Source organism: Copadichromis virginalis, linkage group LG15, assembly GCF_057382275.1.
Source record: "Copadichromis virginalis isolate Kocher_CV1m ecotype Utaka linkage group LG15, C_Virginalis_male_GT1.1, whole genome shotgun sequence".
NCBI lineage: Eukaryota > Metazoa > Chordata > Actinopteri > Cichliformes > Cichlidae > Copadichromis > Copadichromis virginalis.
This window is the reverse complement of record NC_140632.1, coordinates 14,050,319-14,076,917: the sequence shown is the minus strand read 5'-3', so window position 1 is coordinate 14,076,917 and position 26,599 is coordinate 14,050,319. Positions and strand designations below refer to the sequence as shown.

The 26,599-nt window shown below is 40.5% G+C and overlaps 2 protein-coding genes across 2 annotated transcripts; one reads left to right on the top strand and one right to left on the bottom strand.

Moving 5' to 3' along the window:
- Positions 1-289: 289 nt before the first annotated feature.
- Positions 290-16,630, top strand: capn3b (calpain 3b). Its single transcript, XM_085432074.1, has 23 exons — positions 290-824; positions 4,511-4,580; positions 5,138-5,256; positions 6,866-6,999; positions 7,421-7,589; positions 7,948-8,031; positions 8,117-8,208; positions 8,359-8,436; positions 9,014-9,174; positions 9,298-9,467; positions 9,563-9,574; positions 9,727-9,935; positions 10,037-10,073; positions 11,974-11,997; positions 12,190-12,276; positions 14,264-14,338; positions 14,420-14,477; positions 14,556-14,620; positions 14,806-14,874; positions 14,954-15,032; positions 15,195-15,311; positions 15,523-15,581; positions 15,894-16,630. Exons 1-23 carry the CDS (start codon positions 507-509, stop codon positions 15,918-15,920), a joined length of 2,313 nt encoding a protein of 770 aa, XP_085288200.1. The 5' UTR covers positions 290-506; the 3' UTR covers positions 15,921-16,630.
- znf106b (zinc finger protein 106b) lies at positions 16,292-26,584 on the bottom strand. Its single transcript, XM_085432072.1, has 21 exons — positions 26,429-26,584; positions 26,005-26,209; positions 25,835-25,896; positions 25,378-25,581; positions 24,168-25,277; positions 23,706-24,063; positions 23,559-23,619; positions 23,006-23,160; positions 22,866-22,926; positions 22,030-22,771; positions 21,898-21,947; positions 21,617-21,750; positions 20,456-20,590; positions 20,145-20,261; positions 19,842-20,033; positions 19,524-19,586; positions 18,660-18,779; positions 18,274-18,345; positions 18,057-18,128; positions 17,813-17,959; positions 16,292-17,706 (listed from the first exon to the last, which is right to left on the bottom strand). Exons 2-21 carry the CDS (start codon positions 26,128-26,130, stop codon positions 17,650-17,652), a joined length of 4,038 nt encoding a protein of 1,345 aa, XP_085288198.1. The 5' UTR covers positions 26,131-26,209; positions 26,429-26,584; the 3' UTR covers positions 16,292-17,649.
- Between the last annotated feature and the right edge of the window lie 15 nt (positions 26,585-26,599).

Below are 26,599 nucleotides of genomic sequence, written 5' to 3'. Positions count from 1 at the left end.
GTAATTATCAAGCTGTACATTATAAAAAGGACTAACCAACAATTCAATTAATATTTTTTAGGAAGTGGCATGAGGACTATAGTAGCAGCTTATTTTCTAGTCTCATCTTGACCCACATTGCAGATTTTCTTGTCAAAAGTTTAAAAAAAATTGATTAAGCTCTTTTAGAATATGGACCACCCTTTTTAACCTCTCACTGTGACTTGGAAATGTTAGGACAGGGTCAGAGTTTCCCTCTGAGAAGCCCCCGCCCCTCTTTTAAAAGGTCTATAATTAGGTTCAATGAGCTCCAGGGACACAACAGTGAGTGCTGGTGTGAGAGCAAGACTGGTGGCTGCCCATGACCCATGACAGCACTTTTTATTAAATAAAGGAACTAAAAGTGAGCACTGGAATCAGGGAGGTTACAAGAACGTTTTTGGGGCTATTTCGAAGCTTCTTGTGCAACAGAGTTCCCATTTTGCACTTGAGAGAGCCGAGGAAAGGCCAAGGAGTTCACTAACAAGATGGGAGATGAGAAACAAGACGGCAAAGTGCTTCTCGTTGAAGAAACAAAGGTGAAAGTGCTTTATGAAACTGAGACATCTCTCCAGCTGGATACCAAAGCTGAGTACCCAAATGCAGGGTCAAACTCCATCTACTCAGCAATTCTCAGCAGGAATGAAGCTGTCAAAGATGCCAAGCGTCTTAAGACCTTTCTGGAGCTGCGAGACAAATATGTGGAGAAGAATGTTATGTTTGAAGACCCTCTGTTCCCTGCAGATGACTCCTCACTTTTCTACAGTAGGAAACCTTCAATGAAGATTGAATGGAAACGTCCGTCGGTGAGTGCCAGTCTTCAGGGATCGTGTCGTTTGGGCCAAGTTGCACATAATGCGAATGAGTCTCTTACATGTTTACATAGGTGCTTCTCTTAAATCTGTGTACCTTATCACTTCCTCCACACCACATGGCTGGAGTGTCAGGTTCAGACGGTTGCATGGTGGCTCACGCATTGCGCTCGGTTATCACCTTCTACAATCACAGACAGCTGTGACTCTCACGCAGAGGGTCGCACTCAGCTGGTGCTGGGATTCAAACTAGCAACTCAGCATTGACCTCGGGGGTTCATATTTTTATGATGCACACTCCCAAAAGGGTTTGATACTTTTCCAGGGCGTTTGCCTTTGGCGATAAATGAGTCAGATTGGCAGTCGTTAAAGTGGCATTTGGCAAAAGGTATTCAGACATGTTCGCGTTACATGCAAACACACTGAGAAAGACATTAACACCAAGAGGCAGAAGCAGCGATGAGAAAAGTCCTGCCTGTTACACAAAACTTATGAATCAATGCCAGAATGTAAAATGCTCTTTTTGAATTATTCCAAATATTAGCTCACAAATGTAAGCTGACCACCTGGATCTTTACATAGTAAATAAATCAGTGGATTCAACTGGACGCCTTGCTAATCAGCTGTTTTTGCTTTAGCATATTTAATGTTTCCGTCATAATATAAATGCTTTATGAGCTACAGTGTCCATATTTCTTACCCTGCATAGCATGTACAGGCTGGAAATATGCACAAAAAACCACATTGTGGTATGTGTCATGGATTTAAGAGCTTTAAACTGTTACACTTCGTGACACACCTAGTTCTTGTCAATTGTGGGCGGACAGATTTGTGGACAGTTGATGCCTCGCCATGACATCAGCTCATCGATCCTTTGGCTGGATGAGCGAACAAAAAGAAGAAAAAAATTGAAATCTGTAGTGTAATATAGGATATCAGATAAAGGAAGTGGAGTTAAAACCACAACAAAGTGGAAGTATTACATTTTTTTTCCTATTCAACGCTTTTTAGTGTTGTACAAAGGCATTCGATTCCATTACACAAAATTGACGGAAGTATGATAAAAATGAAAAGAAAATCAAAAGTTAGGATAAAAAGTTGTTTAAAAACCCGGGTGCAAGATTATAAAAGGTGTTAAATAGAAATAAATAAATACATATATGTATTGCATCATCACTGACCTGTATGAACAGCATACATATGGCTCTGTCTATTCCTTTCAGCATGATGGTATGATATATTTTTTACATTTTCATTAAATCATAAGAAAATAATTTTCAACCCAACATTATTCGCTAATCTCATTCTTAAATGCCTGCTTTGTAAATTCAGTATAACACTAACACGAAGGCTGATTGCTGCTTCAAGTTTCACCAATGAAGCGTGAGACACTCAGCTGAGATCAGTGATACTTGAATGCCACACAGGGGTCAGCTGTGGAGGGTGCTTTAAATCAGGAACATGAAACTGCATTTTTATATTTTATGATGTAAAATGGGGAAAAATAGTTTGTTTTTCTTCAAAATTACTATGAAATTGCACACTACTAAAAATTGCTTACATTATATTCTGTGTACCAAATCTAAATATTTTGTAATTTCAAATAAAATACATTTTCCATTTTAATTCAGGGGAATTACGGCCTTAGTCACAGGCTGTATTATACAATGGAGATGTATGACCCACAGCATAATTCATACTTAAGTCAAATGCTGAAATCATGTATGTATATGTGTGTGAATATTCATTATAGTAGACAGTCTGGACAACAACGCCTTGTTTTACAAATACATTTGTAATCAGGAGTTATGAGGTGAGGTCTTTTATACCAGAGGGCCTCTAACAGGAGCTTCCATGTAAATATGAAGTGAATGCAGAGGGCGTCTCATGGTTCCAAAACCTGACCTGGCAGAAGGCATTACATCACTTGCTTTCAGTTGTAAATCCAGATTTTAGTTTTCCATCAACAGAAATATAAGCTTTTATATTTTATATATTTTATATTGCAAATAAATTGAGTGTTGGGGAAGCGGTAATCTGAAATCTAACCATGAGAAGTTTGGTAAAAACAGAAAGCAAACCAGGGCAGCATGTCAGGATGGACAAATCCCCTTTATCATTTCACAAGCTTCAAATCTTTGAAACTCCTCAACTAAAGACCTTAATCCGTCCCAAAAGAGGTGAGGAAATGACACGAGGAGAGAAGAGTTGAGGAGACGGATATTTACAAACCCAATTCTGAAAAGGTTCAGCACAGGGACTTTTCTTTTACGAAGCTGTGCTTTTTAATAGACACAATATGTGGTTTACCATTGTGTTTCTGGAATAAGTAAGGCTCTCTCTGAATAGACGTTAGGAGCACATGTCACTCTAAAACCCGTATATACCTTTCAGCACTGATAGTGCCTTTTCAGATGCACAGGCTGAGTTCAGAGACGATCGTAGATTCAGAGATGAACAGTTTTTCAGTTTGTTTCAGTCGTTTTTAAATGAGATTTCTAGATGTGATCATGTTCATACATGGCTTCTTCTTTGCATCACAAAGCATTTGCGGATTGCAGAATGAACTGTGTCCACATTCAAAGATTTTTGGAAGTGATTCCCATGCCAGAATCGTGCAATGCTGCCTCAGTTCCCAAAGATTATGACCATCCAATACTGATTTTCAGCCTTTCTGATACACAGAGTTCTCCAGAGTTTCTGAACCTTGTGATGATATTATTCACTTTAAATGATGAAATATTCCAAGTTGTCACAATTTTACATTTTGGAGTATTATTCTAAAATTGTGCCACAATTCGTGAATTCAGTTTTCTTTGCAGATTGGTGAAGCTTTGCCCTTTACTCTGGAGAAACTTTGCCTCTAAGAAGTTATTTTTAAACCAGTCATATTACTAACCTGTTGCCAAATAAACTATTTAATTGCAAAATGTTTCCCCAGCTGTTTCTTTTTAGTACCACTTATTTTTCCAAGCTTTTGCCACCCTCTCCCTAAGCTTTTAAATAACAGGTTTGAAAATCATTACAGATTTATACATGTATAAAATATATCGTATATTTAAACATACATAACAAAACTCTGGGATCAAAATAATTTGATGTCAAAAAATAATTTTGTGATACAAATTACTGAATAAACATAAATCTGATGTTTGAAAGCAGATATTAAAGTTGTATGAACACAAACAGCCGTACAGAACCTTTGTCTGGTATCCGTTACATTATAATCAGGAGCTTAATCTGTACAAATAACTTGGAACCAAAGTTTCTGGTTTTATATACAAAGCCAACTTTTTCCATGCAGTTTGATACCAAAGGAAAAGTGGCGCAAAGAAAGAAAGTCCTGGGTTTTCTCTTGGTGCTCAGGTTTCTCACGGGGTAACTGTCTGTCAGGACGCAGGAAGTGTTGCAAAAGAGATTTTTAATCTCAAGAGTTTCACTTCCTGGATGAAGAAAATATAACAATTGAGATTCTATACCGATTCTCCACGGAAAGAACAATTATTCTGCCTTTTAGTCATTTTCGTCATCTGCTGACACATAACAAATGCATTATGTCATGGAGAACATCCTTTGGTTAAATGAAAAAGTACATCATTACTTTCATAATGTGAAACGACTGAGATTTCATAACATATTTTTTTTTAAAAATTCCCTTCCTGACGTTTTTTGTCTTCCAGGAAATTTGTGAAAACCCTCAGTTCATCATAGATGGAGCCAACAGAACAGACATCTGTCAGGGAGAATTAGGTAACATCTGAACTGTCTGCGCTTTCAAAAAAGTGATTTTACCCACATTTCACTCTTTTGAAAAGACTTTACAGTGGTTTTTTTAAGCCTGTATGTTAAGTTAGCACTGTCGCCTCATAGCAAGAAGCTCCAGCTGGGGCCTTTCTGTGTGGAGTTTGCATGTTTTCCTCATGTTTGTGCGGATTCTTTCCGGGTACTCAGTCCAAAAACATGCATGGTTTTAATTAATAGGTTAATTAGTGATTCTAAATTGGCAGTGCAAATAGTTTACTATCAAAAGCCCTGCCTCTAACTAATTTTTATAAAAGGGATGACATCAAACAAAACAGCTACCAGAGCCTGAAAGCATTAAGTCGAGCAGTGTAAGTGTCAGTTTCATCTGCATCTCATTTTATATTGGTTATGGGGCAAGTGAGCATGCTGAACAATTACTGACCTCGAGCCTGAGTTCGAGTTCGAATTCTGACACTTGCAGCAATTTGGTGTGTGACAACTCTGTTACCCTGTGAAGTAATTTGTTTGGATGAAATCACAGCTCATCAATCTGTTGTCGACAGGTGACTGCTGGCTGCTGGCTGCCATCGCCTGTCTCACGCTGAACGAGAAGCTGCTGTACAGAGTTATTCCCCCGGACCAGAGCTTCACCGAAAACTACGCCGGCATCTTCCACTTCCAGGTTGAAATGTGACATTTTGGGCATCGTGCTGTTAACAGAAAACCATTTTATGTGTGTCAAATTTATAGTAAAAGGAAAACCAAGTAAAACATATGTCAAAAAGTATTTCAGATTTCGATATATTAGTTTTTTACTATGATCGTTTGGTCAGTGGGAGAGTAATTTTTTATAAATACATTTTTATGTTCTTGGATAAAGTGTAAAAATGCGCCTTGGTTTGGTTTTGTTGAGTGTATTTAGTGTTAATAACCTGATTGTGAATATGTTCACTCATAGCTCAGTCTTTAAAATGAATACAATGGGGTAAAACGTTTAATGTTTGCCTCAAAAACATATTTGAATAAACACAGTGTTATAAAGTGTTATAAAATTTTAAAGACGTAACTCAAAATCACATTTGAGTAGATGACAATAAAACCTTTTTTAAAAAGTCCAAATATCTCAACATGGAATTATACTATAGTATCTATTAATGTGAAACATGATATGATGAAGGATATACAGATATTTCTGTCAAATGAAAAATGTTGATGCCTTTTTTCAGACAGAATTTTTGCTTCATGTTTATTCAGTTCAATTCAATTTTATCACAACAACAGTCGCCTCAAGGCGCTTTATATCGTAAGGTAGACCCTATAATAACACATACAGAGAAAAACCCAACAATCATATGATGCCCTATGAGCAAGCACTTTGGCGACAGTGGGAAGGAAAAACTCCCTTTTAACAGGAAGAAACCTCGGTCAGAAACAGGCTCAGGGAGGGGCGGGGCCATCTACCGTGACCAGTTGGGGTGAGAGAAGGAAAACAGGATAAAAGACAAGCTGTGGAAGAGAGACAGAGATTAATCACAAGTATGATTTAATGCAGAGAGGTCTGTTAACACATAGTGAGTGAGAAAGGTGACTGAAAAGAAAAAACTTAATGCATCATGGGAGTCCCCCAGCAGCCTACACCAATTGCAGCATAACTAAGAGAGGATTCAGGGTCACCTGATCCAGCCCTAACTATATGCAATTGTTGGAAAGTCTTAAGCTTAATCTTAAAATAGAGATAGTGTCTGTCTCCCGAATACAAACTGGAAGCTGACTCCATAGAAGAGGGGCCTGAAAACTCTATGAACAACAAGTGCAAAGTGCTCTAATGGGGTGATATGGTGCTAAAAGGTCATTAAGATAAGCTGGGGCCTGTTAATTTAAGACCTTGTATGTGAGGAGCAGGATTTTGAATTCAATTCTGGATTTAAAAGGGAGCCAATGAAGGGAAGCCAATACAGGAGAAATATGCTCTCTTTATAGTCCCTATATGTCAGTTATATGTCAGTACTCAGTCTGGAGCATTTTGGATTAACTGAAAGCTTTTCAGGGAGATTTTTGGACCTCCTGAAAACAATGAATTGCAGTAGTCCAGGGCATAGAACACATTTTGAGCTGATGATAAAAGTTTAAAAGATGTTTTTCACATGTCACATGAAAAGTTATCAGTTGTTTCGCCTTACTTAAAATTGATAAATAAATCAATCATGTTGTGGATGGCGAGCTATTTTCCTTGTATGGTAAAAATACTTTGCCATGTCATCAATGATTTTCTCTGTCGTTTCCACACTCAGTTCTGGCGTTATGGCGAGTGGATTGATGTCGTCGTGGACGACCGCATTCCCACCTGCAACAACCAGCTGGTTTTCACAAAGTCTTTCAGAAAGAACGAGTTCTGGAGCGCTCTTTTGGAAAAAGCTTATGCCAAGTAAGCAGAGCCTATTAATGTCCCATGCAGTCAAGCAGTCATGCACACCGTCATCTGACATGCGTTGCTGTTCAGCGTGGTTCAGATTTCCAGTCCATACACCGAACGACAGTTCTTGTTTCTTCTTATTGAAAAAAAGTCTGCCATTGAACTGTTTCAGGTGTTTTTAACGCAAATTGAGTTTTTTCAATAAAAGTTTTAGTCTGAACAACAAATCTCAGTCTTAAACTGCGATTTAGCAACCAATTATGAACTGTGTTACTGAGCCGTATGTACTTTTGCAGTGTACTCTCACACTGATTTGTGACACACCTCGAGCGTCCTCATATTTCCCGAATTGACAGCCAGCTGTGTGAAAAGTATCAGCCCCGGAGAACACACATGTCAGCACACTGACCAGAATGATCGACCTCTCTCTCAGGTTGCACGGGTCTTATGAGGCACTGAAAGGAGGGAACACTTTGGAAGCCATGGAGGATTTCACAGGTGGAGTTACCGAGTACTTTGAATTGTCTGATGATCCCACAGAGCTCTACAAGATCATGAAGAATGCACTGGAGAGAGGCTCACTGATGGGCTGCTCCATAGATGTATGTGTTTGAGGTTAAAGCATCACTCTTTGTCATGTTTCTTTCATTTCATTTTAAGTGTTAGCAAGTAGAATGCACAGATTTCACACAAAGTTTTTTCCCTCCCCTCAGCTCTGTCAAAGAGAGCAGATATCTGTCATATGTAACTCTCAGGCACGCAGCCCCACCCACCTGCTGTTTTGCTGTTATTGGCTTAAAATGGCTTAGAGTTAAAATGACTTATTTCGGACAGGGAATAAACTGAGTGTCCACAACAATACCAAGTATAGGATAAACAAGGATTATTTTGAACTGTGAATCAGTCAAAGCTACTATGGAGTCTAATAATAAAACATATGATGTATGCTTTGTCTGTCAGGTTTCTTCAGAGAGTGAATTGGAGAGTCGGACTGAGCAGGGGCTGGTCAGGGGTCATGCCTATTCCATCATAAGCCTGGAGGAGGTAGAGTGAGACATCCATGTAAATGCACATCGTCTGGTGGACAAGGCATTTTTTTGGTTATTTTTTTTTCCTGCTTCTTTGCAAGTGTGATGAGGTTTCAAAGGACACAAGAATTCGCCTGATTCGTTTGCGCAATCCCTGGGGTTTTGTGCTCTGGAAAGGACCCTGGAGTGCAAAGTTTGTATATTTTTACTCTTAAATAACGCAGCATATCACCCTTAAGTAAGACATGGTGGTAGTGGAGGTCTCACCACTTGCCAGCATAATTAAAAAAATAGTGTCTCCTATTTGCTTAGTTTGTATTTAGGAAATTTGATCTTTCCACAGTTCAAAGGAGTGGTCGACAATTTCCGCTGCAGACAGAGAAAACCTGAAAAAACAGACCATAGAGGCAAGTGAGTTCTGGTGAGTGAAACACCTTCCCACACACCTTTTTGTCTATAATGACTTAACTTTTTTTTTTTTTTTAATCTTTCATCCACAGTTTTGTGAGAAGTTCCTACTACAGTATAATATAGCTACCATCACTGTTAGTGTTCAGCTCAAATCACAGCTTAGCATCAAACACCTTATGGTGACTTTGAGATATCAGTGTACATAGAATGACTTTTCAACTGCCACCGTGCATGGCCTCTTTGTTGCCCCACTACTGATAAAAACCTATAAATAGCAAAACCCATCCACCAAGCAGTTTTGTTCACTACAAAATGAACCTGCAAAGAGATACAAATTCTAACTTTTTACAGTATAATACTACAGTCAAATTTCAAAAGCCAATAAAACCTAGGTGAATGCTAAATGTATTTAACTGTACTCAAATATCTGTAAAACTCTTTGGAGTTGTTCTGCCACTGTTTACTTAACATTTTCCTACTTGAGAACCATTTGTTTGCATTGCATTGTGAGGGAATGATGAACCTAGTGACTGTATTTACTCAGCAAGCACCTTTTTTATTTTTACTTCTTTTGTGTTTCACTTCAGGATGTCCTTTGCTGATTTCAAGAAGAATTTCAGCAAGCTGGAGATGTGCAACCTGACCCCCGACACGCTGCAGGGGGATGAAAGAAACACCTGGACAGTGTCGGTCCACGAGGGTCGCTGGGTGAGAGGAAGCTCTGCTGGTGGCTGTAGGAACTTCCCAGGTAGGCTTTGTTCTTTTTGGATCAGCTTTCATACTTTTAAAAGACAATATTGTAAAAACTCTCACTTACATAATTCGTGTTTATATGAATCTGTGCTGCATATTTACTTTGTGTATTTTACAGACACGTTTTGGACAAACCCTCAGTATCGTCTGCAGCTGTATGAGGAGGACGATGACCCGGATGACGAGCAGGTGGCCTGCACTGTTGTCGTGGCACTGATGCAGAAAGGTCGAAGGATGCAGCGCCATCAAGGGGCCAAATTTCTCACCATAGGCTTTTCCATCTACGAGGTAGTGATCACACCTCATTTTTTCTTCAGAAAGTACACACGTGTCCAGGATTTGAGAAGTTAACCTGATATTTAACTTCTTTTGTGTCTCTGCAGGTGCCGAAGGAGGTATAATGATCTTGCATCTTTCACTTTATTTGCTTGTATCCCCAAGAGAGGTTTCACTTGTATAAAAAGGGGGGAAAGAAAAGTTACAATACATTATAATATTTCTTATTGCTATCATTAACAAGTCACCATTTCTACAACCCTGTTCACAGATGTGTGGGCAGAATCAACATCTGCAGAAGGACTTCTTCCTCTACACAGCCTCCAAGGCAAAATGCAAGAGTTACATTAACCTGCGGGAGGTAACGGAGCGTTTCTGTCTGCCTCCCGGTGAGTACGTCATCATCCCCACAATCTTTAAACCCCACGAAGAAGGAGAGTTCATCCTCAGGGTCTTCTCTGAGAAGCAGAGCACATCAGAGTAAGGGTTACTATCGTGTTTTTCTTGAGAGCCAAATTGCTTTTAAAATTACAAGATGTAGAAAGGCAGCATTGCTGAGGTATGTTTGCTTTTCTCCACAGGGAGGCAGAGACTACGATTGGATCAGATCAAACGCAGGTTTGCAGCGTAATGTTAGAAGCAGTGGGGTTAAAATATGTTCTTGCTTTTATTGCAGTGGACTGTAAACTGAAAGGCTGGTTTATCTTTCCTGTTTAGAAACCTGTGTTTTAATCACACACACTCACCGGTCATTTCATTAGGTATACCTTCATAGTACTAGGTTGTACCCTTTTTGCTCTGCAGATTTGTCAGCTGCACACGTGATAGGACTCTCCCGTTCCACCACATCCCAAAGGTACTCTATTGGATTGAGATCATGGGACCGTGGAGGCTATTTGAGTGCAGTGAACTTATTGTCATGTTCAAGAAACGAGTTTGAGATTATCTGAGTTTAATAATGTAATAAGGCAGCGCCTGGGGAGCAGTGTGTAGGGACGGTACCTTGCTCAGGGGTACCTCGGGGTAACCGTTCAGTGGAGTCGAACCCCCGACCTTCCGATCATGGGGCCACCACTCTACCTACTGAGCTATAACTGCCCCTGTTTTGTGACATGGCATGTTACTGTGCTGGAAACAGCCATCAGAAGATGGATACACTGTGGTCAGAAAGTAATAGACATGGTCACCAACAATACTCAGGTAGGCTCTGGCAGTTAAATGTTTTTGGTACTAAGGAGACCAAAAGGTGCCCGCACCATTATTCCACCACCAGCAGGCTGAATTGTTGATACAAGGCATGATGGATCTGTGCCTACATGTTGATTACACCAAATTCTGACCCAACCATCCATAATTGAGACTCAGACCACCCAAAATTTTTTCCAATCTCCTGTTGTCCAATTTTGGTGAGCTTATGCAAACTGTAGCCTCGGTTTCCTGTTCTTCTGCTGCTGTTGAAGAAATGTACACGATGACTGGCTGATTTGTGTTAACAAACAGTTGAATGGGTGTACCTAATAAAGTGGCTGGTGAGTGTATTTCAGAAACATCTATTCAATTTTGTTTATTTATTTATACAGTGCCAAATTTGCTAGTTGGGGTTGCATCACATCCTTACTGTAGCACTCAACTCCCTCATCATACTTGCACTCAGTTAATGAAGATACTGGACTTTCTCAGCTGTGACAGTGTATTGACTGTTTGGGGAAGTGTAAACCATACTATATCTTCTTTAATTGTTTCTTTTGTACAAAATGGAAATGGAGATCACCTCTTTACCTTTTTATGGGACTTTTAATATAACTGAAGGACTCTGATGAAGGACACAAAGACGGGGTTTTTAATCCATACATACAAATATGCAGGTTCAGTTCCTTACACCAAAGCACTAGAGATGAAAAGTAGAAAAGATAAAGAATTTTGGGGGGAAAATCCCGCTTCAAGAAGGATGAAAATACTAAATTCATCTTTCCATGGAGTGCAGCAGACAGTCATTAGATGCCACATTTAACTTTAACACTATGCTCACATACAACTCCGTATTCTTGGACTCAACTTAAGTAGCTTTGCATATATTTGGTTCAAAATAACCCTCATGTATCCTAGGTGCACCCCCTTCAGTTAATCCACTGTATGAAACAAGCTCCCTTCCACTTAACCTCACTCGCTCCTAATTGGCTGCTCCAACAAAAAGTGGCAGGGCCCCGCCCACCCTCTTATTCATACATACATATATCTGGCTGAATATGACACTAATATGACCTGTTTAAAGTCTGCATTAATATGCCTTTCAGATCAGCATGTCCTACAGATCACTGCAATGTCGGTTAGAATTTGATTTCAAAGCCCAGCTTTGTGTCTTACATATTCATTAACTTTACTCTTGAACTTTCCCTAGCTTGTTCTGATGCATATGTTCTGTACTCAGACCAACTAATAGACTTGAACTTCCAAGTGTTTCCTCCTCCATTTCATCTCATTTCATCTTTTTGTCTCTCCTTGTCTTATTGGTCACCAGCAAGAAAAGAAACAGAAAGAAAAGGTAATGAATGTCTGTAGCAGTTGGATTGTTAGGCTGCTTTTTTGCTGAGCTCTTTCTTCACTGCTCCTTTCCAACACGTGTCAGCTATTAGAAGCGTTTGCCGACACAATATTAAATGTAGAGTTTATGACCAGTGGGATTACTGCAAACTGACTCTTTTTTTAAATTCTTTTTGTCTTTTCTACATGTCAGCCTATTGTATTTGTGTCAGATAGAGCACTGGCCAGCAAAGAAATCGAGCACGACACGATTCGGGGGGAGAAGAAGAAGAAACCAAAGGTAAATGTCCTTGGTGTGGCGAGTCTTCTGTCACATGGCAAACAGCTCATGTCTGTCATATTTTCCTGGTGACTGATGACTCCAAAATGCAATCTTTACTGGATCAGATAACATGACTGGGAATAAAACAATTGAGTCTGAAGCCAGTAGAGCTCAAGTAACTCAGCTGCACCTGTTTTCCTGTAGAGACACTCTAATGTTAGCTGTCCGCAGTCTTGTTTTTCCCATATGCTGCTCTCCTCTGGTATCATAGATAAACACATCCAATCATTTAATGATTAAATAGACTGATAAAAGCCATGAAAACCCCTTTCTAATGTTACACCTTATATATATATACACCTGCTTTCCCTTTATAATGCCTATAAAGACCAGTTAGTATGGTAATTAAATAACTTTGTGACTTGCTCACAAGAACAACAAGAACAAAGCAAAACACTCTGTCGATATATTTTAGTGTAACACTACCTTTAAATATGACTTTATTAATTTATATGAAATTTGATTTACACTTTTACAACAATGTCAGCAGCAACTGATTATTATGAGTGCTATACATGCATCCTATGATAGAGAAGATGTATTGGACTACATGATACTGCACAGTAGTACCAAATAGAGACTGACTGAGTGTACAGCGTTCTGTATGAAATTAAAGTGAAATCTTCAAGTGAAAACCTTTTGAAAATGACCCAACTTTGTTGCTTCGAACATCAGGAAAAATCGTTGTCTGGCAGGAAGAAGATTATCCACAATTATTTCCCCACAAAGCCAAACACAGACTCAGTAGTGGAGTCCGGTCTGGGCTCTGGCTGGGCCGTTCCAGTACTTTAATCTTCTGGTGAAACCAGTCTTTGTTGATTTGGACGCATGCATTGGGTCATGAATTGATGAAAGGGGGAATTCCTCAAAGGTGCCACTTTGATCGCTTATATGTCTATATAAACTTAAGTTTTAAAACTTATATCCATAACTCGTGTAAAAAAGTTTTCTTTGCAGTCCTCTCAGAAACGACGTATACTGTTAGTGCTTTTAGGTGCTTGTAATCAAATGCACTTGATTAATTGATCATCAGAAAGTGGGAGCACCTCTTTAAATCAGAGGTTTTTACTGTTTACTGATGAGAAAAATTCTGTTGTGTGTCAATACGATGCAACAATCTTCCCAGGAGTGGATGTATCACCAAGTTCACCCCAAGGTAATGCTCAGAGAAACTGAACTGGAAGAGTTGTCAGGAAGAAGCCTCTATTCTCTAAAACAAACATGGCAGCAGAGCTTTGGCTCAGAAAGTTGAATCTGAATAAACCACAAGACTTCTGGAAGAGTGTCCTTTAGACAGACGAGACCAAAGTGAAGGTGCACGACATCACGTTTAGTGAAAACCAAACACAACATATCAACACAAAAACCTCATACCAACTGCCAAGCATACTGAGGGAGGGGTGATGATGTGGGCTTGTTTGGCAGCCACAGGACCTGGACACCTTGCTGTCATTGAGTCAACCATAAACTCCTGTGTATACCAAAGTATTCTAGATCCAAATGTGAGGCCATCCGTCAACAGCTGCCGAAAGCTGAAACTGGGTCGTGCAACAACAAATCTACAACAGAATGACTGAAAAAGAAAAGAATCGAGGTCCTGTGCACAAATGTCCCCAATGAACTGACCCAACATTGTAAAGACTCATAAAGTCATACAGAAAATGATTACTTCAGGTTATTGTGCAGTTCTACAAGTGACTGAATCAGCCATGCTTTAGTTTTTCATGGGACTGCACAGATTCCTGTGAAAACTTTCTTCTTCCACAACTACAGGTGTTGGACTCTTTGAGTTAGAAGCATTCGAACTTTGAAACCTTATTTCTAATCTTTAGTTACTGCTGCACAGCAAAGTTCATCAGTGTTTCTTTCCTTCACGTTTCTAAGTCTTCGCAGTTTCTTTTTGTGAACCTGTCTTTGTAAATAATTTCTTTCCTCTCTCCTTCAGCGGAAACTTCTCCAACCTGAGGAAACCGACGAGGAAAAGCAGTTCAGGGCTATTTACCAACAGATTGCTGGTGATGTGAGTATTGCACAGTTAGTTTGAGGACAACACTATAAAGACTCTCATCGGCTAATATGAAACAAATCATCGCTCCCTCAGGACATGCAGATCTGTGCCAATGAACTCAAAACGATCTTAAAAAACGTGCTTTCCAAACGTGAGTACGCAGAAAAGATTGCGATTACAGCTGCCGCCAGCGTGCTCAGCATTCACACTGAGCTGTGCTTTTCCACAGATAATAACATAAAGTCAGAAGGTTTCAGCCTCGAGACGTGTCGGAGTATGATCGCCTTAATGGACGTATCCTTTCAACTGATTTCAATTAGAGGATTGCGTGCACATAACTCTACTGTTTGCCCAGTTTCCCAGTAACAGAACAGAACATTGCACCTTATGTAAATACTTTATTCTGGAAAGTCAAAGTAAAACAGTTGGGTTGAACAGTACGTAGCAGGTGTTTCCATGACTGATGCTTTTGTGCTCAGACTGATGGGACAGGAAAGCTGAATCTGCAGGAGTTCAAACACTTGTGGAAAAAGATCAAGGACTGGCAGGTAGGATAGCTTTAACCACAGCTGATGTCTGCTCATGCTTGATATGTTTTTATCTGATTGTCCGACTTTGGGTCTGCAGCTCATCTTCAAACGTTACGACAAAGATAAAACCTGGTCTATCAGTAGTTTCGACATGAGGAATGCTGTTAATGATGCAGGTGAGCAGAAAAAACAGATTTTTCATTTGTAGCACAATAATTATTATTTCTTTTTAGAATTAACATATTTTGCCAATGCACTCCTTGCCTGTGCGTTCCAGTTTAATGTGAGAATGATATAATTTACATATTTAAATATATATTTTTTTATCTCCATATCAGGGTTTCAACTCAACAAACAACTGTATGACATCATAGCCATGCGCTATGCAGATGAACGCCTGAACATTGATTTTGATAGTTACATCTGCTGCTTTGTGAGGCTAGAAGGCATGTTCAGTAAGTACAGACCACACACATCTGGTGCCAAAAACACTTGCATAGGACTGATTATTAGCCTATTTGACAGATTTAAGACATTGTTATGATGATATAGTGATATTAAATTTACTTTACTGAATCTAATTATCTTACAGAATGAATTAATGTATTTTTAAAGCTCTGAGTGGTTGAAAAGTTACCCAGCTCCATAATCTGTTGTCTCTTATAGGAGCATTCAGTGCCTTTGACAAAGATGGAGATGGAATAATCAAGCTCAACGTGCTGGAGGTAAGACACTCTTATTTTTGCCGTTCTGTGCCTCGTTCCATAACTTAATCTGGTCCTATTTAGGTCATTTGTGACCTTGTAAAGAATAAAACTTAAAGTAGGAATAAAATGAGGGGGGAAAAGCCTGGAACTACAGAAATCGAGAAGTGTACCATGTACAGAGTGAAAACTACATTTCCCTGAAGGGTGTTTCTAATATCTTTTTTGCTGACTTGAGTCACACAGTAAAAACCAAAACACAGAAATGGTATCATCAATGTGGCTTTTGCTGTGCTACAGTAAATGACAATAATTCTTTTATTCTCTTTACAGTGGCTTCAGCTGACGATGTACTCATAGATCATGTCCATGTCAGTTGGTGACTCATCACGTGAGATTGGAATAAACTTCACCACGACGTAGCTCGTCATTGCTCCAATTTCCTCTAGATTCAGATTTAATGGTCAGGTTTATTCCTGTAATCTTTTAAATATTAAAACAGATAAGAAGTAGGTTTTCTGAGCTCTGATAACCAGGTTACACCAGATGTTAATGTGAAATGTAAACAGACACGCACAGATGCAGAATTTCCCTTTGTTGTTAAGTCGTAAAGAATATGTGGCTATCAATGCTTTTATTTTAAAGTGGAAGCAAACACTGTGATTATTTGTTGTAATTTTATTGATGTACACATACAGTAGGTATTAAACAAAATAAAATACATACTGTACTAAAATTAAGGCGTGACTTTTATTATACAAGATTGCTGGAGAGTCTTTGGACAGCCTGGTTTCAAATATGTGATGTAGAACAAAGTTAAACAGGGAAACAGAACATTTCCAAGAGTTACAGTCAGAAATGTGAAAATGACCAAAAGTCAGCTAACAAAATAAAGGAATAATAAGCAGGAGAATTGAGGCTTTACATGAATAAAATCATGGCGGTTCAGCTATGTGTCAAAGAAATACAGTATCTCTGCTTCTGCTGCATCATCTTTGATCTCTCCCGTCTGTCTGGGAAGTCGAGGAGTCTCCTAGAAAACTCATGGGTATCATACGGAATCTCAATTCTGCCACTGGAAAAATATAAATAAATAAGTTTTTAAAAATCGCCAGACAAAGTTGAAACTTTGAGTTGCGCATCTCAAAATTTTGGCTTACTAAATACCCCAAAATTTTAAGGTGCTTCTGAGTAAGTTGAAATTTCAAGATATACAACTTGAAATGTTGATTTATGGAGAGCAAACTTTTTTTTTTCACGAGCTTCCATAACATCATCAGCTGGTGGAGTTCACCGTACAGTCTACTTCACAGTTATTCTGACACGTTTCTCAATTTGCTGCATGTTTATTAGCTTCACATACAAATGAATGATATTCATGACAACTCGACGTCTTCACAGGAAGAAAAAAAAAAAAAAAAAAAAAAAAAAAAAAAAGCAGGAAACAATTTTCATTAACAAATAAATCCAAATTACAAAGTATGAAATGATCTAATGGATTAGTGGCACTTCAAGAAAATACCAGTTATAAACGTCCAAGGAAAAGAAGTTCAATTTTGTGGGATTAAAGTGGTAAATATAGGAGAAAAATGCAGAATATTTTAAGAGGAAAAAAGCAGAATATTATTATTAACTCACAAAGCGGTGAGAAAATACAAATCGCCTGAGATTAATTGACACATTTATGAGAGGAAGAAACAAAGCAAGTGGCTTAACTCTGCATAGATATGCTGATCAGGTTCATGCATGAGTTATCGCATTATGCTTTATTTTATAACCATCAGTAGCACACTAGTGATTTTTAGCACTGTGTGTTTACAGGAGAAAGCAACAGAGTGATTTAGATGATTTAGAAGCTCATGTTTTCCAGCTCAAGCTATCACCCGCTGCTCATTCTCACTGAAACACAATCTGTGTCGTGTATTTCTCTCAATTTTCTAACTTTAATCTCAGAGAATTTCTGAATTTTACTTGCAATTTGATGACTTTGAAATCTCAGAATACCACCAAAATGACAAGCTGGAAACAAAAACGTGAGAGCGTGTGAGACTCCACCCTGGCTTGCTGCATCACTTTACCACCATTCCCATCAGGGCTGCACGTTACTGTCGTTCTCCACGTGAGTCTGCATGTGTTCAGAAAGCTCCTGCGGCAAAATGCAAACAAAGCTGACAAACTGGTCTCTCTGAATGAACCACAAGAAGAAAACACATAGCCTAGCTAATGAGGTACGCTAACAAACTGTTCACTACCTGTCTGACTGAATGCTGCGTGGCAAAAAAAGTGTCGCAGCCTCTCCAGCGACACTTGACCGTCTGCAGATTTTGGTTGCTGTGATCTTTAGTAAGGTGCTGTAGCAAGTGATCCTGCATGCCAAAGATCAGAGAGCAATTCTGCCACTGGAAAGAGAGCAAATACAACAAAAAATCTTCAAGAAAAAGGCACTGTGTGAACGTGGAGGAGTCACTGTTCCAGTTTATAACATCAGGTTCTTACCCAGCAGCGGTAGTTTTTCATCAAGTTGAGCTTTACAGCTTGAACGCTGCCATCGTAACAGCCTGTGTAGATCTGCGTGTGGAGCAATCGACCACAGAGAAACAAGTCAGCAGTGTTTATTCATCCCTTTCCTGTATGAACCGCTGCCAAGCAAGTTTATATTTAAAAAGCAAAAAAAAATAAAAAATACAGCTGGACCAGCTTTAATTGCACTTACCACACTTTTATGTACAGCCATGCACATCACCATGTCACTGTGACCGCCATATACCTGCAGCCGGTCATGAGACTAAACACAAAGTAAAACACACACACACACACACACACGACAACAGATAACTGTAACTAAAAACAGATTACAAAGGTTTTTATAAAAAATTATTTTTTTTTAAATACCCAAAAAGGTGAAAAAAGAAAAATCAAAGTTCCTCAAATTGTGTAGTTACATGCACAGGGACAAATATGTAGCATCAACCAAAGCCGCACAGCATTTAAAGTCTAAATGGATTTGCAACAGTCATTTACAAAAGAAAAAAAATTGTAACCTAATCATTTGTTGCGTTCTTTTCTGTTCTACTTTGGAAGAAAATAGAGTCATAATACCTGTAGCTCATAAACTCGAACCAGTTTATCCAAACAGGCTGTTACCATCACTTTCCCCAAGATGACAATTGATGTGACAGCATGACCGTGACCCTTGTAGATGCGAACCAACTCGCCCGTCTGCAGACAGGAAAACATGGCAACAAAACTAAACGATAAAAAACACACATCACTTACCAAAAGCACAAGGCTCGCACACATTACTAAAGTTACACTAAAAATACCGGCAGCCAACAGTAATAGCCCTCAGCTTCTTAGTAGAAGCACCTATGTTATAAATCCAAAAATCCTCAGTGATTTTCACAAAAGTTGGCCTCTGACCTTGAGATCAAGGTTATCAGGATTAGAAGTTGTCAGACACTTTTAGTAGTGCCTCTACGGTAGCAGTTCAAAAATCTTCAGTGACATCTTTCTCGATTTATTCTGTTCACGTTTAAAAAAAAATATACCTCTGACCTTGATCTTGAGGTCGAGCTCCCTGAGATTCAAATTCTTTTGAGATGTTTAGTAGATGCACCAATTGTGTTAATTTCAAAATCTTTCACCAGCTTGTTCTTGAGTTATTGCATTTTCAAACTTGAGTTTTTACGCAGCTGCCGGACAAAAATGAGCCGTTTATGGTTGACTGCTAACCAGGCTTAAAAAAAAAAACAAAAAAAACAACTCATGCTAGCAGAAATGATTTGGTGTCTGCATCTTTCATGTGATAAAACATCAATATTTTATGACTAAAAACACCCAAACTAAAAAACTAAAACAAAACATTAAAACAGAATTCAACTTTTTTTAAATAACACTAATAACTCTGAAAATTCTCGCTAGCATAATTTCATTGATCTTTTTTAAGTAAGTCAAGTCACTTACATGGATGTTGTGGGCATGTACAGATGTGTCACTGGAACCACTGAAAACCAGGTCATTCACTACCTGAAAACAACAACAACCAAAGTCAACAAGATGCAAGAAGTGCTGCCTGCAGGTCATAAACCAAACACCAGCCAACCATTTCCTCCCACACATACAGAAAACAAAACATTTTCACTGCTGTCATTTTATGACTATCAAGTTTTACCACATGCTGAATGTTGACTCTGATGTCAACACAGACTTGATGTTGATTATGAAAACTTTAATAACCGTTTTCAGCAAAACAGACTGTTAAAGGATGTAGAATTTCCCCACCTTCATACAAAGTACAGTCTTGGTGTGACCTTCCAGTGACCGCAGCAGCAAGCCGCTCTTGGCATCGCGCACGCTGATAGTGCTGTCATACGATCCGACCAGAAGCAGCCGGCGAGCGCCCTCCTGAGCTGTGCCCAGGCAGCTCACGCCTCGTGGGCCGTGGCACTCGAACACATCCAGCTGTTTCAGAGTCTAAAAAGATCAAAGTTGTTGGAAAGAAGAGAAGGGATATATATATATATATATATTTTTTTTTTTAAATGAACACTATGGCATGTACAGTAATTATCCAATTTCACTGACCTTTACATCATAGCTAGCAACTGATCCGCTGGCAGTCCCAGCATACAGAATATTCCAGGCTATGTGCAAATACAGCACTCTGTCAGGAAGGGCAAGCTGCTCCAGACACTTCTTAGACTGCAGAAAACAGTCGATTATAAGACAAAATCAATAAATGCTCAACAAAACACACGTTTACTTCAACAAACACATTCTGACTGAGTTTCACACTAAAATCCAGCCAGTGGGCAACTTTGTGACAGCAGCACTTCATTACTTCCAAAAACACGTCCAACACCAACCACATTAAGTCCTATCAAGACATTATATACCTTTATGCTGTAACAGCGGATAGTTTGATCGCTGGATCCTGTGTAGAGGCGTGTCGGCATATTTGGGATGGATGACACCAGTAGACAGTTGATTTTATTTGTGTGACCGTCAAATATTGTTAAGCACTCCTTGGTCTGGATACATAAGACAAAATATAGATGTTAATAATAGAGGAAAGAGACATACATTTCTTTAAAGACAAAACAGTGACATTCAGTCGCTTTTGTCTGATTAAAATCCCTCTCAAAGAGGGTGCTGTACCAAAAACCTCATTGTGATCGATTTGGTCGCTAGCAGATGGCCCTCAGTTTCCATCCATTTGCATGAAAAATGCTTGTCTGCAAACACTGGCTAACTAACCACAGAGTGGCAGTAAAACTTGTAAAAGTGCAATGCAGATCAGAAACAGAGCACATTTACCTTCCAAAGAAAGGTGTGGCTTGGACCTGAAACCACCACATTAAATGGCACAACTGCAAGTTTACGACCAATTTCTCCAATCAACTGCCAGCAACCTCTTATTCCCATTTACAATCTGCTATGCTGTCCATAGTCAGGGCTAAAGTGGACCAGAAAGGTTTGGAAAGACGGCATTCAGCTAATGAGCAACTAAATCTGGCAGTCAGGCTAGTGCATATTGATATGAGTTCACACGCTGCAGCCCGGCGTTGCTTCTGGTGATGGCCTGGAGATACTTCAGTGATAAGAAAATAACGTCCCACAGCTCATTTACACCTTGAACACACCCTGTCTCACCCCTGTGATGCATTCATGGTGCACACGTAAAGCTGAGGTTGCTGTAGTTAAGCTTATAGCTGCCTACTAAAGAGGAGCATGTCTGCAAGGTTTCTGCACAGTTTCACAGGTGGGAACTGCAAGTGAAATTTTAGCAAATAGGAACTGGAAATTAGACAAATATCTTACATAATATCTGCTTACATCTTACTGAATTCAGCTGGTACCGTTAGTAATTCTACACCCAGCGTGTATCAATGCCAAATCCCACTTTAACCCCTGCTCGTGGTTAACTGTCAGCTCATTTCATTAAAAACTGCACCAATGCCACAAAGATACTTGAGAAGTCCAGTTCAGAGACTCAAATTGAAAAAAAATGCACTAGAGATAAAACTGGACAAAATTTTGAAGTGCCAAGAACATACCACTAGACTGTAGGCCCGAGCCGTGTTGTCCCCCGAGCACGTGTACAGGACGCCATTGTGGACTTGAAGGCTGTTCACGGGGCCGCTGTGATTTAGAAACTCTCCCAAGGATGGCTCCTCATCATCAACGGATGCTGAAATAACAGCGACTAGGTTTATTTCTTTCTTTTTTTTAAGAATCTAAAAAAATAATAATACATATTTGAAATTTTCATGGTACATTTTAGCTCAAAAAAGGCAGTATGTTTTATCATTGCTGACAAACAGCAGAGATTACTCACCTGCAGGCGTGTTGGCATCTTTCCCTTCCAAAGCTGATGGCTTAATTTCACTGAAGGGATGAGAGAAATGGATCAGTTTTCCTGTAAAGTTCAGGATTGGAACCCTGAAACGATCCAAAGCGTGAACCTCACCTGTTGTCCTGACTTTGTTGAGACGTTTGTGTGCTTGCAGAGCTGAACTCAGCATTCACAGAGTGAAGCGGCTCCTGTGGCTGCGCCGGAACCTTTAAATCTTTTCCAAATGAGTCTTCACAGTCCGATTCATCGACGGCTATGACCTCCATGTTGGAGCGATCGATCATTTCAACAGAATCGTCGCTCTCGTTCCCCTTGTCATCTGCCACAGGTTGCCGTTTTTCTCTTTCGGGATTACCACTGGCTGGCTCTGGTTCTTTGGCCACCATCTTTGTCATTGCACAGTCCTGTAATCCCACTCTTGTTTCTTGCTGCTGCTGCTGCTGCCTGGCAGATGATTCAAGAGAAAGAAGTATATTTGCAGATGTGGAGCACTCTGCGTTGGACTGATTGGCAGAGATGGCAGCAGCAGCAGTTAAGGGAGCTGCTAAGTGTGTTTGTGGGAGCAGCAGGGAGGGAAACAAAGATACGGGTTGGTTCAGAGGGACCTGAGCAGCATCGGTTTTACTGGGCACTGCTGTGGACAAGTGGCTGGCTTGTCCAACTGTGGACCGATGGCACATTTCTTGCTTCACTGTTAAAACGAGCGGAGCTGGAAGAGGTGGGGTGATGGATAATGCTGGAGCTGTGGAAGCCGATTGCTGAGTTGTTGAGGAGCCAGGTAACAGGCTCGAAGGAAGAATGGAGGGAGATCGAACACTGGCAGCTCCCGCCGATGACGATGTTCCTGAGTACCCTTCTGGAAGAGATTAAGAAAGACGAGAGAAAGGCATTTGTTGCCCACGGAACCATTCTGAGTTCAAGTTTTCACTGCCAGTGTACATCTACCGTACCTTGCATTCCCTGCAGGATCTCAATGCGCTTGGCTCTTAGGCTGTTGACCTCAGAAGTGAACTAAAACAGCAGAAAGACCCAAACTTATGAATGGCTCCTTTGAGGTCAAACATTTATTTATTGGACATTTCTTCATTACCTGCTGTCTCAGTAGCAAAAGTCTCTGGACTTCTGCATACGCAGTTTGCAGGGCATTACGGGCCTGGACCAGAGACTTGTCCAAATTCTGCAATGAGTGGCTCAACTCTTCCTCACGCAGTGACACCGCCAACAGCTGGTCCATTTGTTCCTGATCTGCAAGTGGAGGGAAAAAAAAGTGGGAATGACTGACGAATGTTTGACCCCCCCCCTCAAAAAACTGCTACATTATCTTAAGCTGCCTCAGAATTTAAGCATAGTTTTAAGGATAAAAGACAGTTTATGAACGTTTGAAAGCAGATTGAGGTAGAAGGTTAACGTGATATTTAGAATCCCCATATATCATTCCCAATATAATGTCAATACAAACCATGGCAGCAAGAAACATCGTTTTAAATATAGCATGATTGTCACTTTGACCTTAAGCTTAATCAATTGGCCTTGACGGAGAGGTCAGAGGTCAAATGTGACAATGTTTGTTCCAGTTTCTTATATTTCATTGCATATAAAAAGGTTTGTTACCTAAAAAAAATCTTACTAATCATCAGAATCACCTTTGTTTGACTTTGTTTTCTTCTTTTTCCCACTTGGCTCCTTGTCAGAATGACCGTCAACCTGCAAAAACATATCAATTCCACCACTGAAATGCATCTGCAAACTGGATGTTTCGGAAATGCGTCACAGCATGCAGTACTAATCACCGTCACCGTGGTGTGTTTCCTCTTGCTGGCACTAGTGCTGCCCCTTAAATCTGAATTAAAATCCTCAAAGTTTGGCTCCACTTTCATCTGTATTTGTGCAGCTGTCTGGCTGCTGCCAGGATCCTGAGCTGCAGCCGGCTGCCCTGAAGCTTCCTGAACCTGAGAGTCTGACTGTGTCCCTGTGTCACGCTCAGTATCAGCAGTGTCTCGGAATGGAGGGGGTGCAGTCGAGTGTGGCACCGAAACAGAGTCTGGAAACGACTCCCAGTGGAAGCCTTCGGACAGCGGCATGTCAAAGTCCTGCGGACGCACTGAGCTGCCTTGGTGAGTCGGACGATTCGACAACTCAATTCCAAACCTGAAAGTTTAAACAGTGACAACAAATAGCATAAAGAAATATCAACTCCAAACTGGGAAAGCACAAATACAACGAAACACCTTATTGGATGGCGATTTCCTCACCTCTGCGTGCCTTTTGCCTTCCTTTTCACCTCCTCATGCCCCGCTGTCCAGTTCTGATTACTCCTGGCCCCCGAAAAGCTAAGCAACGTGTTTGTAGTTGATTTACATCCAGCCTCCTTCTCCCCATGAGCTTGGCCTGCTTTGTGAGCAATTCGAACCTTAGGTTTGTTTGAGTCCGGCTCAGATGAAGCGGTCTTTTCAGTACATCTTTTAGGTGAAGTCAGGCCGTTGGTGGCCACCTGAGATGCATTATTCCCGTTGTTTGGCAGTCTGTCTGCACCTCCTGAGCTCTTTTCATGGTCCTGAGCTTTTTCAGTCAGAGCGGAGGTGCCTGCTGGCTGCTCTGCCTCAGTTCTGCTTTGTTGTGAGGTCACGGGATCAGCCACCTGGACGCCGGCCTCACTCTTCTGTCTCCGGGCTTCTCGGTCTGCTCTGCATGGCTCCCTCACACCCAGCGCTCTTCTGATTTGCTTCAGCATGGCAGTGACATCAACTTCTCGTATAGGAGCTGCGCTGTTGGCCGGTGCAGGTTGAGCTGAGCGGCGTACACTTTCCTGCCGTGTAGTCGCAGCTTGGCTCCGATCAAAGATGATGGCTCCATTATCAGGGAGCTGGTCGCTGGTGAAGACTGTGTTTGTTGCACCATTATACTTCCTGCTGCGATAGTTGTACTGGCTCACAGAAGGTCCTGCCATCTGGTGCCAGAGGTCGGTGGCACCCCCTTGAGTCTCGACGAATCTTTCCATTTGGGAGGTCACAAGTTTGACTCGGCAGGGCTGATTGTTGACAGAAGCGTTATGCCAGCTTCGACCTTCGGGCTCTCCAGACATAGGAGCCAGTCTCCTGCTTTGACAATGAAGGCTTGATTCTGCATTGTGAGGAGGTCTTTGCTTACTGGATACTTTGTTCTCCTTGTTCTGGACGACACCATTGCTCCTGCCTTTGTGCTCATCATTCTGCCTTTGCTCCAGCTGAACCTGTTTTGACTGTCTATGCTTTTCCACTTTGGATGCACCAGTCTTTGTTTTGGTGGTTCCCTTTGACAAATGAGCACGCCTCTGACCAGCCACCTGCTTCAGTTTCTTTTTCTTTTTTTTTGTTACTTTCTTCCTACGGCGGGAGAAAAAAAAAAGGCAGTCGTTTCCATCAACAACATATTATAACATGGAGAGATTCCAATCGTTTTATTAAAAACAGGTGAAAAACTTACTTCTCTCTTTTCAGTGCCTTGTTTCTCTCCTTGATCTGGGTTATAGACTCTGTGCTGAGAGTCTTAAACAGAGACAGGGGCTTCACATTTTTGGACATCAAGCTCTTCAACTTGGCTTTGTGCTGAACGGTCGAGATGTGCTGGGCATACTCATTTAAACCCATGGAGGAAGCTTTGCATGCCTGACAGTCATGAAAGGAATCTCTGTTCAAGAAAGGGTACAACATATACTGTCAGAATTAAAAATACGGTTATATGTCAGTGAAACTTTGTCATTTTCAATATTGTTCAAGGCTACTTGAAAAACTGCAAAAGGTTTTGGCTTCTCCGAGGCAGCGTATAAAGAAAAGAGAGGTGGTTCAAGACTCTTGCACTGCACTGTATGTCTGACTGAATGAAAAGTGTTTGTCATCAGCAGTGATAAACACACATTTCTCAAATTAGACACAGTACTCACTTGCCCAACACTGACTCCAGCTCTCTGTGATGCAGCATGCTGTGCATATGCTCGTGTGCTTCCTGTAGTTAGAGACATATTATCAAGATTACAAATTATCTATAAAGAAACTGCAGGTTATTCATCTCTACTGAGAATCCAGATGCTTCGGTGAATTAAGAGCCACTTACATGCCTCAAATACCAGCTGCGACACAAAATGCAGTAGCTGCTTTTAGACGTCTGGGAGGTTTGTGGAGGATTCTGCTCCACATGGGATTTGACCACCTTCTCGTGTGGCGTTTGGACGTTTGCCATTTCTGATGACGTGAGACTAGAACCCCAAACTGTTCAGTGTCTCAACATGTCATTGCTGATGGCAGCATTTATATTGAACCTGAGCAGTAGAAAAGAAGCACAGCCATTGAAACACATTGAAAATTAGCTCAACGTGGTCTTCAACTCAGAACTAGCCACTCGTTTGAAACGGTTTTAACACTTTTTTGAGCATTAACGACATTACGATTCGCCAAAGCCGCTGGGAAAAGTTAATCGCATCAAAGTGACGCCTATTTGGGTTCCACGCAACAAAATCTTAGCTGCAGATAATATTTACCTCGTAAATTTCACAAGGCAACAAGCATTCACTGCTCTAATGCCGCCATGTTTGCCTGCGTAAATCACGTCACGTCAAAGTCCACCAATCGCGTTCCGGAGACCGGAAGCTTGTGAGAGGAAAGGAGATGTCGTAGATCTACAAAAGGTAAGATGGGGCAAGTAGAAGGAT

Coding starts and splice junctions, on each gene's coding strand:
- capn3b (XM_085432074.1), top strand. CDS start 507: ATGGGAGATGAGAAACAAGACGGCAAAGTGCTTCTCGTTGAAGAAACA. Junction 8,032..8,116: donor CCATCATAAGCCTGGAGGAG/GTAGAGTGAGAC, acceptor CTTCTTTGCAAG/TGTGATGAGGTTTCAAAGGA. Junction 8,437..9,013: donor ATAGAGGCAAGTGAGTTCTG/GTGAGTGAAACA, acceptor GTTTCACTTCAG/GATGTCCTTTGCTGATTTCA.
- znf106b (XM_085432072.1), bottom strand. CDS start 26,130: ATGGCAAACGTCCAAACGCCACACGAGAAGGTGGTCAAATCCCATGTG. Junction 20,591..21,616: donor CTCGGGCCTACAGTCTAGTG/GTATGTTCTTGG, acceptor TTATGTATCCAG/ACCAAGGAGTGCTTAACAAT. Junction 18,346..18,659: donor TTCGAGTTTATGAGCTACAG/GTATTATGACTC, acceptor CTTTGTGTTTAG/TCTCATGACCGGCTGCAGGT.